At 47.5% G+C, this 13991-nt stretch overlaps 1 protein-coding gene across 1 annotated transcript in view; it reads left to right on the top strand.

Annotated features, from left to right (window-relative positions):
• LOC124716841 overlaps positions 1-13991 on the top strand; it is a 74419-nt gene that overhangs the window by 5172 nt on the left and 55256 nt on the right. The window contains exon 2 of the mRNA XM_047243394.1: positions 13275-13512. Within this exon, the coding sequence (XP_047099350.1) occupies positions 13275-13512 (238 nt within the window). The remainder of the gene's footprint in view (positions 1-13274; positions 13513-13991) is intronic.

Here is a 13991-nt window from a genome sequence, read left to right as displayed (position 1 = left end):
TAGGTATTTGTAATTGTAATCCCAAAGTATTTAGCTGAATTTACAGCGTTCAGATTTGTGTGACTTATCCCGTAATCGAAATTTAGCTGATTTGTTCTAGTACTCATGTGAATAACTTCACACTTTTCTTTATTCAGGGTCAATTGCCACTTTTCGCACCATACAAATATTTTATCTAAATCATTTTGCAAGTTATTTTGATCATCTGATGACTTTACAAGACGGTAAATGACAGCATAATCGGGAAACAATCTAAGACGTCTACTCAGATTGTCTCCTATGTCGTTAATAGAGATCAGGAACAATAGATCGCCTGCAACACTTCCCTTGGGGAACGCCGGATATCACTTCTGTTTTACTTGATGACTTTTCTTCTATGACTACGAACTGTGACCTTTCTGACAGGAAATCACGAATCCAGTCGCACAACTGAGGCGATATTCCATAGATAGTTGCCTTACGAGACGCTTGTGAGGAACAGTGTCGAAAACCTTTTGGAAATCTAACAATGTGGAATCAATTTGATAACCCGTGTCGATAGCACCCATTAGTTGTGTTTCGCAAGAATGGTATTTTCTAAATCAGTGCCGACTATGTGTCCATAAATCGTTTTCTTCGGTGTACTTTATGATGTTCAAATACAGTATACATTCCAAAACGCTACTGCAAATCGACATTACTGATACGGGCCTGTAATTCAGTTTATTATTCCCCCTTCCCTTTTTGGGTATTGGTGTGACTTGAGCAACTTTTCAGTCTTTAGGTACGGACCTTTCTGTGAGCGAGCGCCTGTATATAATTGCTAAATACGGAGCTATTATATGAGCATACTCTGAGAGGAACCTGACTGGTATACAATCTGGACCGAAGGCCTTTTCTTTATTAAGTGATTTAAGCTGCTTTGTTACACCGAGGATATCTACTTCTATGCTTCTCATCTTGGCAGTTGTTCGTGATTGGAATTCAGGAATAATTAGTTCGTCTTCTTCGGTGAAGGAGTTTCGGGAAACCGTTTTTAATAACTCTGCTTTAGTGGCACTGTTATCAGTGACTTGGCCGTTGTTGTCGCGCAGTGAAGGTATTGATTGCGTCTTGCCACTGGTGTGGTTTATGGTTTAAAGTTATAGGTAATTTCCCAGTACATAACATAAAGACAGGCAATGGCAGGCACCTTTGACTTTCCGTGATCCGCCATCTTGCTCGGCACATATCCGTGTGCCACGGTCGGTTCCAACGTAGCGTCCACGGCTAACCGACTGCTTTCCACGAAGGGGCTGTTCCTCAGCTAAGTAACGTAGGTTGACCTGGTACCACGGTACTTCAGCTTTTTATGTTTGACCGTGTCTTATTCTGGCATGTATTAGTTTATTTTATGCTTCTGAAGAAGGCTAGATTAACTGAAACCTGGGTAAAGACCAGTAACATTTCGCAACTGAGGCGGATTTTTGAAATATTAATTTATCACAGTTGCTGACTGGGCTGAAACATGTTAAAAATTCCTAGGTGTCTGTCACCATCGCAAAGATTTCGTGCAAATCTGTCCGATGCCCCGTGTGCGGCCCGCCCACAGTGCTGAAACGTGCGGACACTCTCATTCGAAGTGATCGACGCGTCACACGCACCTCGCTGCTCAACTGTCCGTTTCTTTTGTTAGTGCTGGCACACTCACCTACCCGTAGGGGTACACAGATGTGTGTGCCCACTGGGATCATCTCCACTTAAGAGAAGACCATAAAGATCAACGAAGGACCATCTGTGCGGACCTGTTTGCTTGCTACACGGCTGATAGTACCATTTCTTATCGAACATCGTCACGGGCGATAAAATGTTGGTTCACCACTTCGCACCGGAAACGCAACTGCAAGCCATGGTGTGGCGTCATATCACATCTCCTCCGTACAAAAAGCTTAAAACCGCAGCCACAGACGATAGAATCATGGTCTTCTGGGCCTCTGAAGGAGTTATTCTCTTTGATACTCTCCCTCATGGTTGCGGGCTTTCAAAGAAATTAATGGTGGCCTTCAGCTTAGAGTTGAAATATTAAAATTACAATGAAATGAACAGCCTGAGCTGCTTACAGGCGTTGACATACGTCAACGGGGACAGATGAAAATGTATACCCCGACCGGGACTCGAACCCGGGATCTCCTGCTTACATGGCAGATGCTCTATCCATCTTTTTTTTCTTTAACCACAGTTCTTTAACCACTTTTTTCCATTTTTTTGTTTTTTCTTCGCTCAAAATGGACTTTCTATTTTTCTTCCCACGGACGTATGTCGTTTTAAAGCTAAAACTTTAAAGACTAAGATACAACTAATTTTAATAGCTATAATTCATTGCTTCACCTCACAACTAAAAAAAAAAAGTAACAAAAAATCAAAATTTTCATTTTTTCTGTTTTAACACCACCGCCAAGTCAAAAATTGCGTTATATGGAATAATGAAAATAGTATGCCGGTAGAGAGCGTGTTTTAAGCTTCATTTACAAAAAAAAAAAAATTACACCCGTAAGTCAAACATAAGCGATGAAAGAAACCAAGGAATATGGAACCCGTACAGCGCCGCCGAATCGCTCCGCTTTGAGGAAACGCGCTCCGTCCCGAAAAGGTTAAAAGAAAAAAAAAATGTGTCGCATTATTTATTGAACGCCCCTCGTAGCAGTTCCGATTATGTGTTGTGTACCAACTAACACAACGCAGTCAGTAGCCCCAGGTAATGGGCATGTACGAGGAGAGCGACGAATGTAACCTAGTCACGTTCATACTCTTCCGAGTCTCCACACATGAGCATCACGATGCTCTTATCAGAACAGGGACTCGTCTGAAAAATCGATCTGCTGGAACTCCTGTGTAGAGTGTTGTCGTCATGCACGACCACTGTCGGCGCATCTCTCTCTGCTTCCGGACCAATGCAAGCCGCCACTAAGATCCTCGTACTGACTGTCAGTTGATACGCTAATTACTTCTGTGGCGAAGGACGCAGGACACCTCCAGCCATGTTGACGTGCACTAACTGCCGTCTCAGTGACCACCGCTGACGTAGACACACTGAGCTGATAAAAGCCATATCATACCACCTAGTATGGTGTCGGAATTATTGAGCCATGGTGCTTCCATAGCCGTCCACAATTGCGAAGGTGTTGCCGGTGCAAGGATTTTGTGCACGAGCTGACTTCTGGCGTCTGTCTGATAAATGTTCAATGGGATCCATGTCGGGCGATCTGGCTGGCCAAATCATTCTGTTGATCTGTCCGGGATATTCTGCAAACCAGTCGCAATCAGCTGTGGCCCCCTGACATGACTCCGTTGTTTCTAAACTTGGAGTTCATGAATGGCTGGGAGTGGTCTCCAAATACACTAACGTAACCATTTCCAGTCAATGACAGGTTCAGTTGGCTCAAAGGAGCCAATCACTCCATACAATCACAGCTCACACCATTATGGAGCAACACACTAGCTTGCACAGTACCTTGTTGACAACTGCGGTGCTTGAATAATATTGATAACAAACTGGGAGCTGTATTTAGATCCAAAAGTCATCTTCAGGCCCCATACGTAAACTGCCATGCACAACCGTTTTCATGAACAATGAACAAAAATGGTTCAAATGGCTTTAAGCACTATGGGACTTAACATCTGAGGTCATCAGTCCCCTACAATTTAGAACTACACTACTGCACAATAAAATTGCAACACCAAGAAGAAATGCAGATGATAACCGTGTATTCATTGGACAAATGTATTATACTAGAACTGACATGTGCTCACATTTCCATGCCGTTTGGGTGCATAGATTCTGAGATATCAGTACCCAGAACAACCACCTCTGGCCGTAATAACGGTCTCGATACGCCTGGGCATTGAGCCAAACAGAGCTTGGATGCCGTGTACAGGTACAGCTGCCCATCCAGCATCAACACGATACCACAGTTAATCAAGAGTAGCGACTGTCGTATTGTGACGAGCCAGTTGCTCGGCCACCATTGACCAGACGTTTTCAATTGGTGAGAGATTTGGAGAATGTGCTGGCCAGGGCAGCAGTCGAACATTTTCTGTATCCAGAAAGGCCCGTACAGGACCTGCAACATGCGGTCGTGCATTATCCTGCTGAAATGTAGGGTTTCGCAGGGATCGAATGAAGGGTAGAGCCACGGGTCCTAACACATCTGAAATGTAACGTTCTCTGTGGTGAAAGGTAGTGATTGATATCTGGCATTCTCAGCACACGGTCACTGTTGATCTCTAAATACTGAATTCCCCAGCGATATTCGAAACGGGATGTCCCACACTTGGAGCCCAAACTAACATTCTACGTTCAAAGTCTGTTAATCCGCATCACGTCGGAAAGCTTCTCACGTGAGTACGAATGACAGCTCCATCAACGCACTCGCCTTTTATACCTTGTGCAAGGGGATACTGATTTAATCTGTATACAGGGTGGTCCATTGAAAGTGACCAGGCCTAATATCTCACGAAATAAGCATCAAAAGAAAAAACTACAAAGAACGAAACTCGTCTAGCTTGAAGGGGAAAACCAGATGGCGCTATGGCTGGCCCGCGCTGCCATAAGTCAAAAGGATATCAACTGCGTTTTTTTTTCAATAGGAACCCCTATTACATATGAATTTATTACATATGAATTTTTATTACATATGAATGTTTTAGTTGGACCACTTTTTCGCTTTGTGATTGATGGCACTGTAATAGTCACAAACCCATAAGTACGTGATATCACGTAACATTCCACCAGTGCGGACGGTATTTGCTTCGTGATACATTACCTATGTTAAAATGGACCGTTTACCAATTGCGGAAAAGGTTGATATCGTGTTGATGTATGGCTTCTGTGATCAAAATGCCCGACGGGCGTGTGCTATGTATGCTGCTCGGTATCCTGGACGACATCATCCAAGTGTCCGTACCGTTCGCCGGATAGTTAGGTTATTTAAGGAAACAGGAAGTGTGCAGCCAGATGTGAAACGTCAATCACGGCCTGCAACAAATGATGATCCCCAAGTAGGTGTTTTAGCTGTTTTCGCGGCTAACTCGCACGTCAGTAGCAGAGAAATTGCGCTAGAATCGGGAATCTCAGAAACTTCGGTGTTGAGAATGCTACATCAACATCGATTGCACCCGTACCATGTTTCTATGCACCAGGAATTGCTTGACGACGACTTTGAACGTCGCGTACAGTTCTGCCACTGGGCACAAGAGAAATTACGGGACGATGACAGATTTTTTGCACGCGTTCTATTTAGCGACGAAACGTCATTCGCCAACAGCGGTAACGTAAACCGGCACAATATGCACTATTGGGCAACGGAAAATCCACGATGGCTGCGACAAGTGGAACAGCAGCGACCTTGGCGGGTTAGTGTATGTTGCGGCATTATGGGAGCAAGGATTATTTGCCCCCATTTTGTCGATGGCAAACTAAATGGTGCAATGTATGCTGATTTCCTACGTACTGTTCTACCGATGTTACTACAAGAAGTTTCACTGCATGACAGAATGGCGATGTACTTCCAACATGATGGATATCCGGCACATAGCTCGCGTGCTGTTGAAGCGGTATTGAATAGCATATTTCATGACAGGTGGATTGGTCGTCGAAGCACCATACCATGGCCCGCACGTTCACCGGATCTGACGTCCCCGGATTTCTTTCTGTGGGGAAAGATGAAGGATATTTGCTATCGTGATCCACCGACAACGCCTGACAACATGCGTCAGCGCATTGTCAATGCATGTGCGAACATTACGGAAGGCGAACTACTCGCCGTTGAGAGGAATGTCGTTACATATACTGCCAAATGCAGTGAGGTTGATGGACATCATTTTGAGCATTTATTGCATTAACGTGGTATTTACAAGTAATCACGCTGTAATAGCTTGCGTTCTCAGAAATGATAAGTGCAAAAAGGTACATGTGTCACATTGGAGCAAGTGAAATAAAATGTTCAAACGTACCTACGTTCTGTATTGTAATTTAAGAAACCTACCTGTCACCAACTGTTCGTCTAAAATTGTGAGCCACGTGTTTGTGAGTATTACAGCGCCATCTATTACAAAGCGAAAAAAGTGGTCCAACTAAAACATTCATATTTCTTTACATACTACACGAATATGTAATAAAAATAGGGGTTCCTGTTATAAAAAAACGCAGTTGATATCCGTTTGAGCTATAGCAGCGCCATCTAGCGGGCCAAACATAGCGCCATCTGGTTTCCCCCTTCAAGCTAGAGAAGTTTCGTTCTTTGTAGTTTTTTCGTTTGACGCTTATTTCGTGAGATATTTGGCCCGGTCACTGTCAATGGACCACCCTGTATATGCATATCGCCATCACCTCTGTGTAGTACTAGCTAATAAAATCTTGCCTGAATTGTGTACATGCATGAAGATGAGTGAAAACATTGAAGCATCTCTGTGAAGTCGTTTCATAAGTCGCTTGTCGAATTCTGTGCAACCTATTCATTTTACTACCTAATTTTAGCTCAATTCATGAACTCTTCCAGAAAGACTGAGCACTCAAACAAGGCCTATTGATTATCATATGTGTGTCTTAATGTGGGTTTCGGTTTTGTTTTGTGGGAATCGCTGAGTTGGTCATCGTCTGCTGGGAGCAGACGATGTTGTTTCTCGTTCAAAGTAAAGCTCAGGATGAGCAACTTAGGTCTCCAATTCCTGAACAGAGAGGTTTCCCCTTCTTAGTCGACGGCTGTGTCGAAAGCTGTATTTGTGTGTGAGGTTGGAGGGCTACCCCTCTGCTAGCTTCCACTGTACGAGGAGCTAGGTAAGAGAAAGGGGCACTCTTCGGTGAACGCTTGGTGAGCACGGATCGTAGCTGTTAAGGGGGCTTTCAAGTGATAGGAATCAGGTTGAGTTAGGACTTCGTTATGTTTCACTGGTGAAATACTTAAGAACTTAAGCTAAACCGAAGCGTGTGAAGCGAGTTGTCTTCTAAATTGATTTTTAGTCTTATATATTGTGGAAATTGCTTTTGTCTGTGTGTGCCGATTTTGTGCCACGTGTTTGGCAATCAATGACCCTTCTGGTTCACCACGACACCACAATAGGCTTTGTTTTAACAGTTTGCTTGTTTAATCAGCTACAATTTCTGCAAGAATATCTGTTCTTTCGTGCGCTTTTTACAAAGCAGCACAACAGTTTGAGTCAGAATGCACCACGTGCTCTAGTTCGGCCGTTTGCAAGCAGCAGACGCAGTTAGTATGTTAAATAATGATCGCACAGCCTTGTGTATTGGTTAAACCTCTGTCCAGAATAGAGCATGCGTATAATCGTAATGCAAATCTCACTTAAATATTTTTATGGTATTAATGCAAAGGAGATGATAGTATAATTGTGTCCCACCCCCGTCTGCTGTGTTTCTTCTTGCTGTAGTTAAATTATGCTCTGTTTCATTCTCACGTATTTCTTACTTAAGTGTAGTTAGGATGTGCAACCAAATATTTAGTTACAATAAATAATCTACGTTAAAGATAAATTCTTTGGCGTCGATCTTACCCCCTTACTCTGATTTCCAATCCTGTATTAATCAAGTTGCTTCATGAAACTTCCTGGCAGATTAAAACTGTGTGCCCGACCGAGACTCGAACTCGGGACCTTTGCCTTCCGCGGGCAAGCGCTCTACCATCAATTTTTTTTATTTAAAAACGGAGAGTACATACATATATACACAAAGCAACAGTTCTTCAAGGTACCAGTTAAACATATACCAATGAGTGTTAGGTAAACAAATCATTAGAATAACATTAAATACAACAAAATATAACATATTCTGTCTTCTTCCTTCTTTTTTTGGTCGGTGCATGAGAACGTGGATAAGGGTGTTGTATCATGTGACAGGTAGGCATGGTACACCCCAACTTTGAGGGGGGTGAAGGAAGACGCTGCGGAGATAACCGGCGAAAGTTTGTCGGTAAGATGGTTTTCGGGTGAGGGTATTATGCGCGGTCACAACTTTGTACCAGAAGTCTAGGACTGTATGTGGACCAGTCTGAAAGAGGTATTCTAAAGCCTGTCCTCGAAACCAGATGAGAGTATGGTGCTTAGCAAGAGGGTAGTGAAATGTCTGGGGCAACAACAAGAAATCTGGGGTTACCGTCGTTGGCGGGGCACGGAGGTAAAAGGCCACGATTCGTTGGATGAGGAGCCATACGTTTCGTTTCAGGGGCACGTAAGACGGTGCTCGTCGGTGTCTTCGAGCTGACAGTCAGGGCAGAGTGGGGAGGTGGCCAGTCCTATGCGATAAAGTCGACTATTAGTCGGGAGTTTTCCATATACTAAAATATACCAGAGTGCAGACACAGACGACGGTAAAAAGGGTGCATGCACACACTCCCAAACCGTGCGCCAGTGATTGTCAGGATGCTGTAGCAGCATGGGCTCGCAAGGGTTGGACAGCATAAACAAACGATAGTAATCTTTTGTACGGGGAGGACGGTTGACTGGAAGATCGGCCCGAACGTAGCTGAGTTCTATGAAACAATTGGCGACGTGGTACAATAATGGAGAAATAGGTGCCACATTGATCGGTGGGTCAAGAGAAGCTGGTCGGAGGATATCTAAGAGACTGCGTGTTAAGGACGGGACCGGCCCCTGCCAGTGTCGCAACAGAGTGTGGACAAAGAGTGCAGAAGATCGTGCCCGCACGTTGACGAGTCCGAGGCCACCTTTTGCAGGAGGCAGTGTTAGAGTGTTGTAGCGGACTCTGAAAAGTGCCCCTGCTGACACGAAATATCCAAAGGCTGATTGGATGCGGCGGCCAAGGAGTAACGGCACTGGGAGGATCTGGGCGACGTGTACCAGTTTAGGGGCGACATACATGTTGACATAGGACACACGTTGGAGTTGGTTTAAGTTACGGTGCACTTGACCGCGGACATGGTGCCGAATCGACTGCAAAAGCCGCCGGTAAGCCACGGCCACTGTGCGGTGTGTGGAGCTCGTAAATTCGATACCCAAGTAACGAAGGGTGGCACTGACTGGGAGTGGGGTCGGCACCATGGCCGGGAGGCCGCGCCCAATGTGCATCATAGTCGATTTACGGACATCAAGAATGCTACCAGAAAGACGTCCATACTGGTGGATCCATTGGATGGCGTCATTGAGTTCCGTGGAGGAGCAGGTGAGAAAGCGTCCGCATAAGCCCTACAGTGAAAGGTGTAGTCACGCAAAGTGAGGCCCTGCAGTCTAGAGGTAAGTCCAGTGATGAGGGGCTCAAGTGCAATGGCATATAGTAAAGTAGACATAGGGCATCCTTGACGCACAGAGCGGCGTATAGGAATCGGTCCTACAAGCCTCCCATTGACTTGTACCATCGAGACCGCGGGAAGTAGTAACCGGCGAATGGCATCGACAAAAAGTAATGGGAACCCCATACGTGTCGCCACCATGAGGAGGAATGGGTGTCGAACGCGATCAAAGGCACTCGTGATATCGACGGATACCAGTGCTGCACGAAGGCGACAAACCGACGCCAGTGCAATGAGGTCACGGCATTCTCCTAGGGCTGTTTGTAAGGTGGCCCCACAACCACGTGCAGTCTGCTCAGGTGAAAGGACCGTAGGTAAGACTGTGCGTATGCGCGCTGCTAAGAGGCGTGCGTAGATTTTATAGTCTGCATTCAGTAGTGTAAGGGGGCGATATGCAGAGACATGAGACCCTCCCTTCGGTTTAGGCACAGGTAGAAGAATGCCAGTGACGAATTCAGGTGGAATTGGGAAGGACGGAGTAAAGAGTTCCTGAATCATTTCCGTCCAGCGGGGAAGCATTAACGTGGTGAACGCCCGGTAAAACTCCACTGGGAGACCATCTGGTCCGGGTGATTTGTTCTTGGCCCCCTTGTTGATCGCATCTGCCACCTCTTCTGCGGTGACTGCAGACATCATGGACGTTGAGTCCGCTACGGTGAGGGTCCGATCAGGGGAAGGACGGAGATCACCAGAAATGGGCGTCGCCATCGGTTCATCATCATAAAATTGGCGATAATGTTCAGCAAAGGCAGACACCACTGCCGCCTGTGCTGTGTGGTGAACACCATCGGAGGTCGTGATGATGTTGGGGACGAAAAGTCGACGTCGACGACTATGGTCGGATGCGGCATGGATTGTGGATGGGGTTGCGTCGTGGAGGTGGTCTTGTCGTCGGGAACGCACCACGACACCATGCAGCCGTGCACGTTGAAGAGAGAGGAGACGAGTTTTAGTACGCAGTCGTTCCCTATGGGTGTCAGGTGATGGAGGGAGTGCATCGAGCTCACGGAGGACGGCGCAGTGAAAATTTGTGGTGTCTCGATGCCATGCTGCTGCTTCCTTGCTACATTGTATGAAGGCCTTTCTGATTGCAGGTTTGGCACATGTGAGCCACCAATGGAACGTGGATGTGTACTGCGGGAGGCGTCTTTCGCAAGACGCCCATGTAGTGGCAATACATTGTCGGCAGTATGGATCATTAAGGAGGGAGGTATTAAGCTTTCAGTAACCTCTGCTGCGCCACACTGACTGAGGTGGCAGAGCCAGGGAGCAAATGACGGCGCAGTGGTCCGAAAATGCAAGGGGCCATCGTTCAGCTTGGGCGACTTCATTGCCAAGGTGGGCAGAGACATAAAACCGGTCCAGTCTGCTCGCAGAATGTGCTGTATAATGGGTAAAACCGGGGGTATTGCCATGAATTTTGTCCCAAACGTCCACTAGATGAAAATCTTCGATTAAGGTGAGCAGCGCCGGGGTGGGCGAATAACCAGGCATTTGGTCCTGCGGATGGAGGACACAGTTGAAATCGCCTCGCATGATAAGGCGATCATAGCGTCCAGAAAACAGGGGCGCCACGTCATGTCCGAAGAAAGTGGACCGCTGCCGACGGTTCGTGGAGCCAGACGGAGCGTAGGTATTGATGACGCGCGTGTCGAAGATGGTAACAGCCATGCCTCTTCCACAGGGAAGGATTGTCGTGTCCTTGAGTGGGATTCCTTCGCGTATATAGAAAGCCACTCCACGCCCTGATTGATCACATGTGGACGTGTATGAGTCGTAGCCGTAGACTGGTGGTAGTGTGGCAACGCGTACTTCCTGAAGAAGGGCGACGTCGACGTCAGAGGCCCGAAGCATGTCACATAGGAGTTGCAGCTTGGGTGCAGTGCCGATCATGTTGATGTTCAGTGTGGCAAACCAGTACGTTTGTTTCAGTGGTGGTGGACCCGCATCTACCATCACCAAGGGAAGTAAGAGGAGGGCACCGACAGGAAGTCCCGTCCCATCAGCTGCAGTGCCTCGCTTTTGATGTTAACAGGCAGCCTCGTCCGGCGGAGGTAACTCATCCGGAGGAGGGGGCGTACCTTCCTCAGTGTCGTCGCCCCATGCTCCTGTGCCGTGGGTCTGTCCAATGTCCATGGGAATTGCGTCGTGGTGAGAGAGATCTGGAGTTGTCGGCGGGGAGACAGGCGTCTCAACCGGCGCACCGTTCGTTACATTGTGCGAGGCGACCTCCATAGTGGTCCCGTCCTGCGAAACGTTCATCGTAAAAGTTGTCCGCCGACCTCTGTGTGGAAATGTCGGCTGGTTGGGTGTCGTCTTCGTCGTCGCGGGTGGCGACGCTTTGACAGCCCGTGGGTGAACGGCGAGGGCGTTTGCGCCTACGTGGCGAGCGTTGTTTGCGCACGTGTTCCTCAGTGTCGGACGACGGCAAGGAGGAGCGTCGACCTGGTTCGAAGGCCTCGGTGGGTACAATGAAATTGTCAAACAGGTGTTGTGAAGAAGTACTGTTCTCCTCAGCGTCCTGTGCGGGAGCCTGTTCGGCGGCAAGGTTGTCAGGTGGGACGTCCGCACCGTCCATAGGTGACTGGGACGGTGGGACGTGCCGATCGGAAGGACCGGGCGACGGACTGGACGAAACTGTAGACGTGGCAAGAGCCGCTGCGTAAGTGACCGGCAGGGGGGTCATCGTGGGTGTGACGGACGCTTCCGACAACGGGAGCTGCGCGACACGTCGTTGAAGGCATTCAGACCGTAGGTGACCTTCTTTCCCGCAACCGGAACAGGTCCGAGGTTGGCCGTCGTACATTATAATGGCACGGCAGCCTCCGATACATAGATAGGAAGGCACGTGTTTCTGCAACTCGATGCGGACCTGTCTAACATCGTTTAAAACTGGATAGGTTTGAAATAGTACCCATCGTTCGGCAACATGTTCCAGAACGTTGCCATAGGGACGGAGCGCCTCGATGACGACGTCTGCAGGTAGTTCGAACAGCAGTTCGAAGATCCTTATCGTCCGTGTGCCGAGACCTGCGTGATCGACGGTTACGGGTCCGACGTTGCCGTCGGAATGACAGAAGCGCAGTCCACGTTTTGCCTCTCGAAGCACCTTGTCGCACGCCGCATCGTTGATCATTTTGACGTAGACGGTACTGGTAACTATGGACAAGTGGATACCAATTAGATCCGTTGGTGGTATTTTAACTTCATCGCGAATAAATCGTTCTACCTCCAGGGCCTTGGGTCGGGCGAAGTCGGAACAAAAGTTGAAACGTAATGTCTTCTTCCGATAGTTGTGCGCCATAGTGGTCTAGAAGGGAAAACGGCACTGACAGCGGCCGAAGTAAACACAAACACACCGTGCGCGCCTCGCCCGCAGCGCTCTGGCGCGTGACCGCCTCGCAGCACTGCCGGCGGCAGACGGTCCACCTGAGCTTTACTTCTGCCAGTACCTCGTCTCCTACCTTTCAAACTTTACAGCAGCTCTCCTGCGAATCTTGCAGAACCAGCACTCCTGAAAGAAAGGATACTGCGGAGACATGGCTTAGCCACAGCCTGGGGGATGTTTCCAGAATGAGATTTTCACTCTGCAGCGGAGTGTGCGCCGATACAAAATTTCCTGGCAGGTTAAAACTGTGAGTTCGAGTCTCGGTCGGGCACACAGTTTTAAGCTGCCACGAAGTTTCATATCAGCGCACACTCCGCTGCAGAGTGAAAATCTCATTCTGGAAGTTGCTTCATGCACGACACGGAGTGCTATTTATCTGACTACTTGAAGAAATTTGCGTACTTGTAATTAAATTATTAAAGTAATTAAACTAATATTTTCGAGCTCCGTTTTATTTTGTAAATGGTTAGGAAGGGCTTGGGATGGTGGCGATCCTGAATTAATGAATTTTTATCATTATTTGTGTGAGAAAAGCAGCTAGAAATGCAAGTAACGCATATGGCTCGACGAGAAACGTCGTAAAGATAGTAATACGTCACAACGTTTTGCAGAACACACTGACGTGCTGATAGCCTACAAGACCTACCAGTATCGGTCCATCGCGGTGGGTGCGATGCTTCGCCTGATAACGAGCTGGATGCTGGGACGCTATCGCCTCGGCTACGAGGGGTGCGACGCCGGCCTGGCTGTTCTCGCCCGCCTCACTGACGCCACGGCCAACAACCAGCTCGCTATGGACTTGGCGTGCTTCGTCGCTGCCGACTGCATAGACTCCTGCTCTGCGTCGGGGTACGTACGCCACTGAAAGCCCCAACCACTAATCTTACTTCTACTACCCTTGTACTCCTCTTACATTTGTTCCTACACTGCCATTCACTTTTCCTATACCTCGAGACAACATTCCATTAGAACTACTGACGGCCTTGGGAGAGCCAGTCATGACAAAACTCTACCATCTGGTGAGCAAGATGTATGAGACAGGCAAAATTCCCTACGACTTCAGTAAGAATATAATAATTTCAATCCCAAAGAAAGCAGGTGTTAACAGATGTGAAAATTACCGAACTATCAGTTTAATAGGTCACAGCTGCAAAATGCTAACGCGAATTCTTTACAGACGAATGGAAAAACTGGTAGAAGTCGACCTCGGGGAAGATCAGTTTGGATTCCGTAGAAATGTTGGAATGCGTGAGGCAATACTGACCTCACGACTTATCTTAGGCAAACCTACGTTTCTAGCATTTGTAGACTTAGAGAAAGCTTTTGAC

Source organism: Schistocerca piceifrons, chromosome 9 (genome assembly GCF_021461385.2).
Source record: "Schistocerca piceifrons isolate TAMUIC-IGC-003096 chromosome 9, iqSchPice1.1, whole genome shotgun sequence".
In the NCBI taxonomy this organism is placed as follows: Eukaryota; Metazoa; Arthropoda; class Insecta; order Orthoptera; family Acrididae; genus Schistocerca; species Schistocerca piceifrons.
Note: the sequence above shows the minus strand (reverse complement) of the source record. Positions and strands in the feature narration are given on the sequence as shown.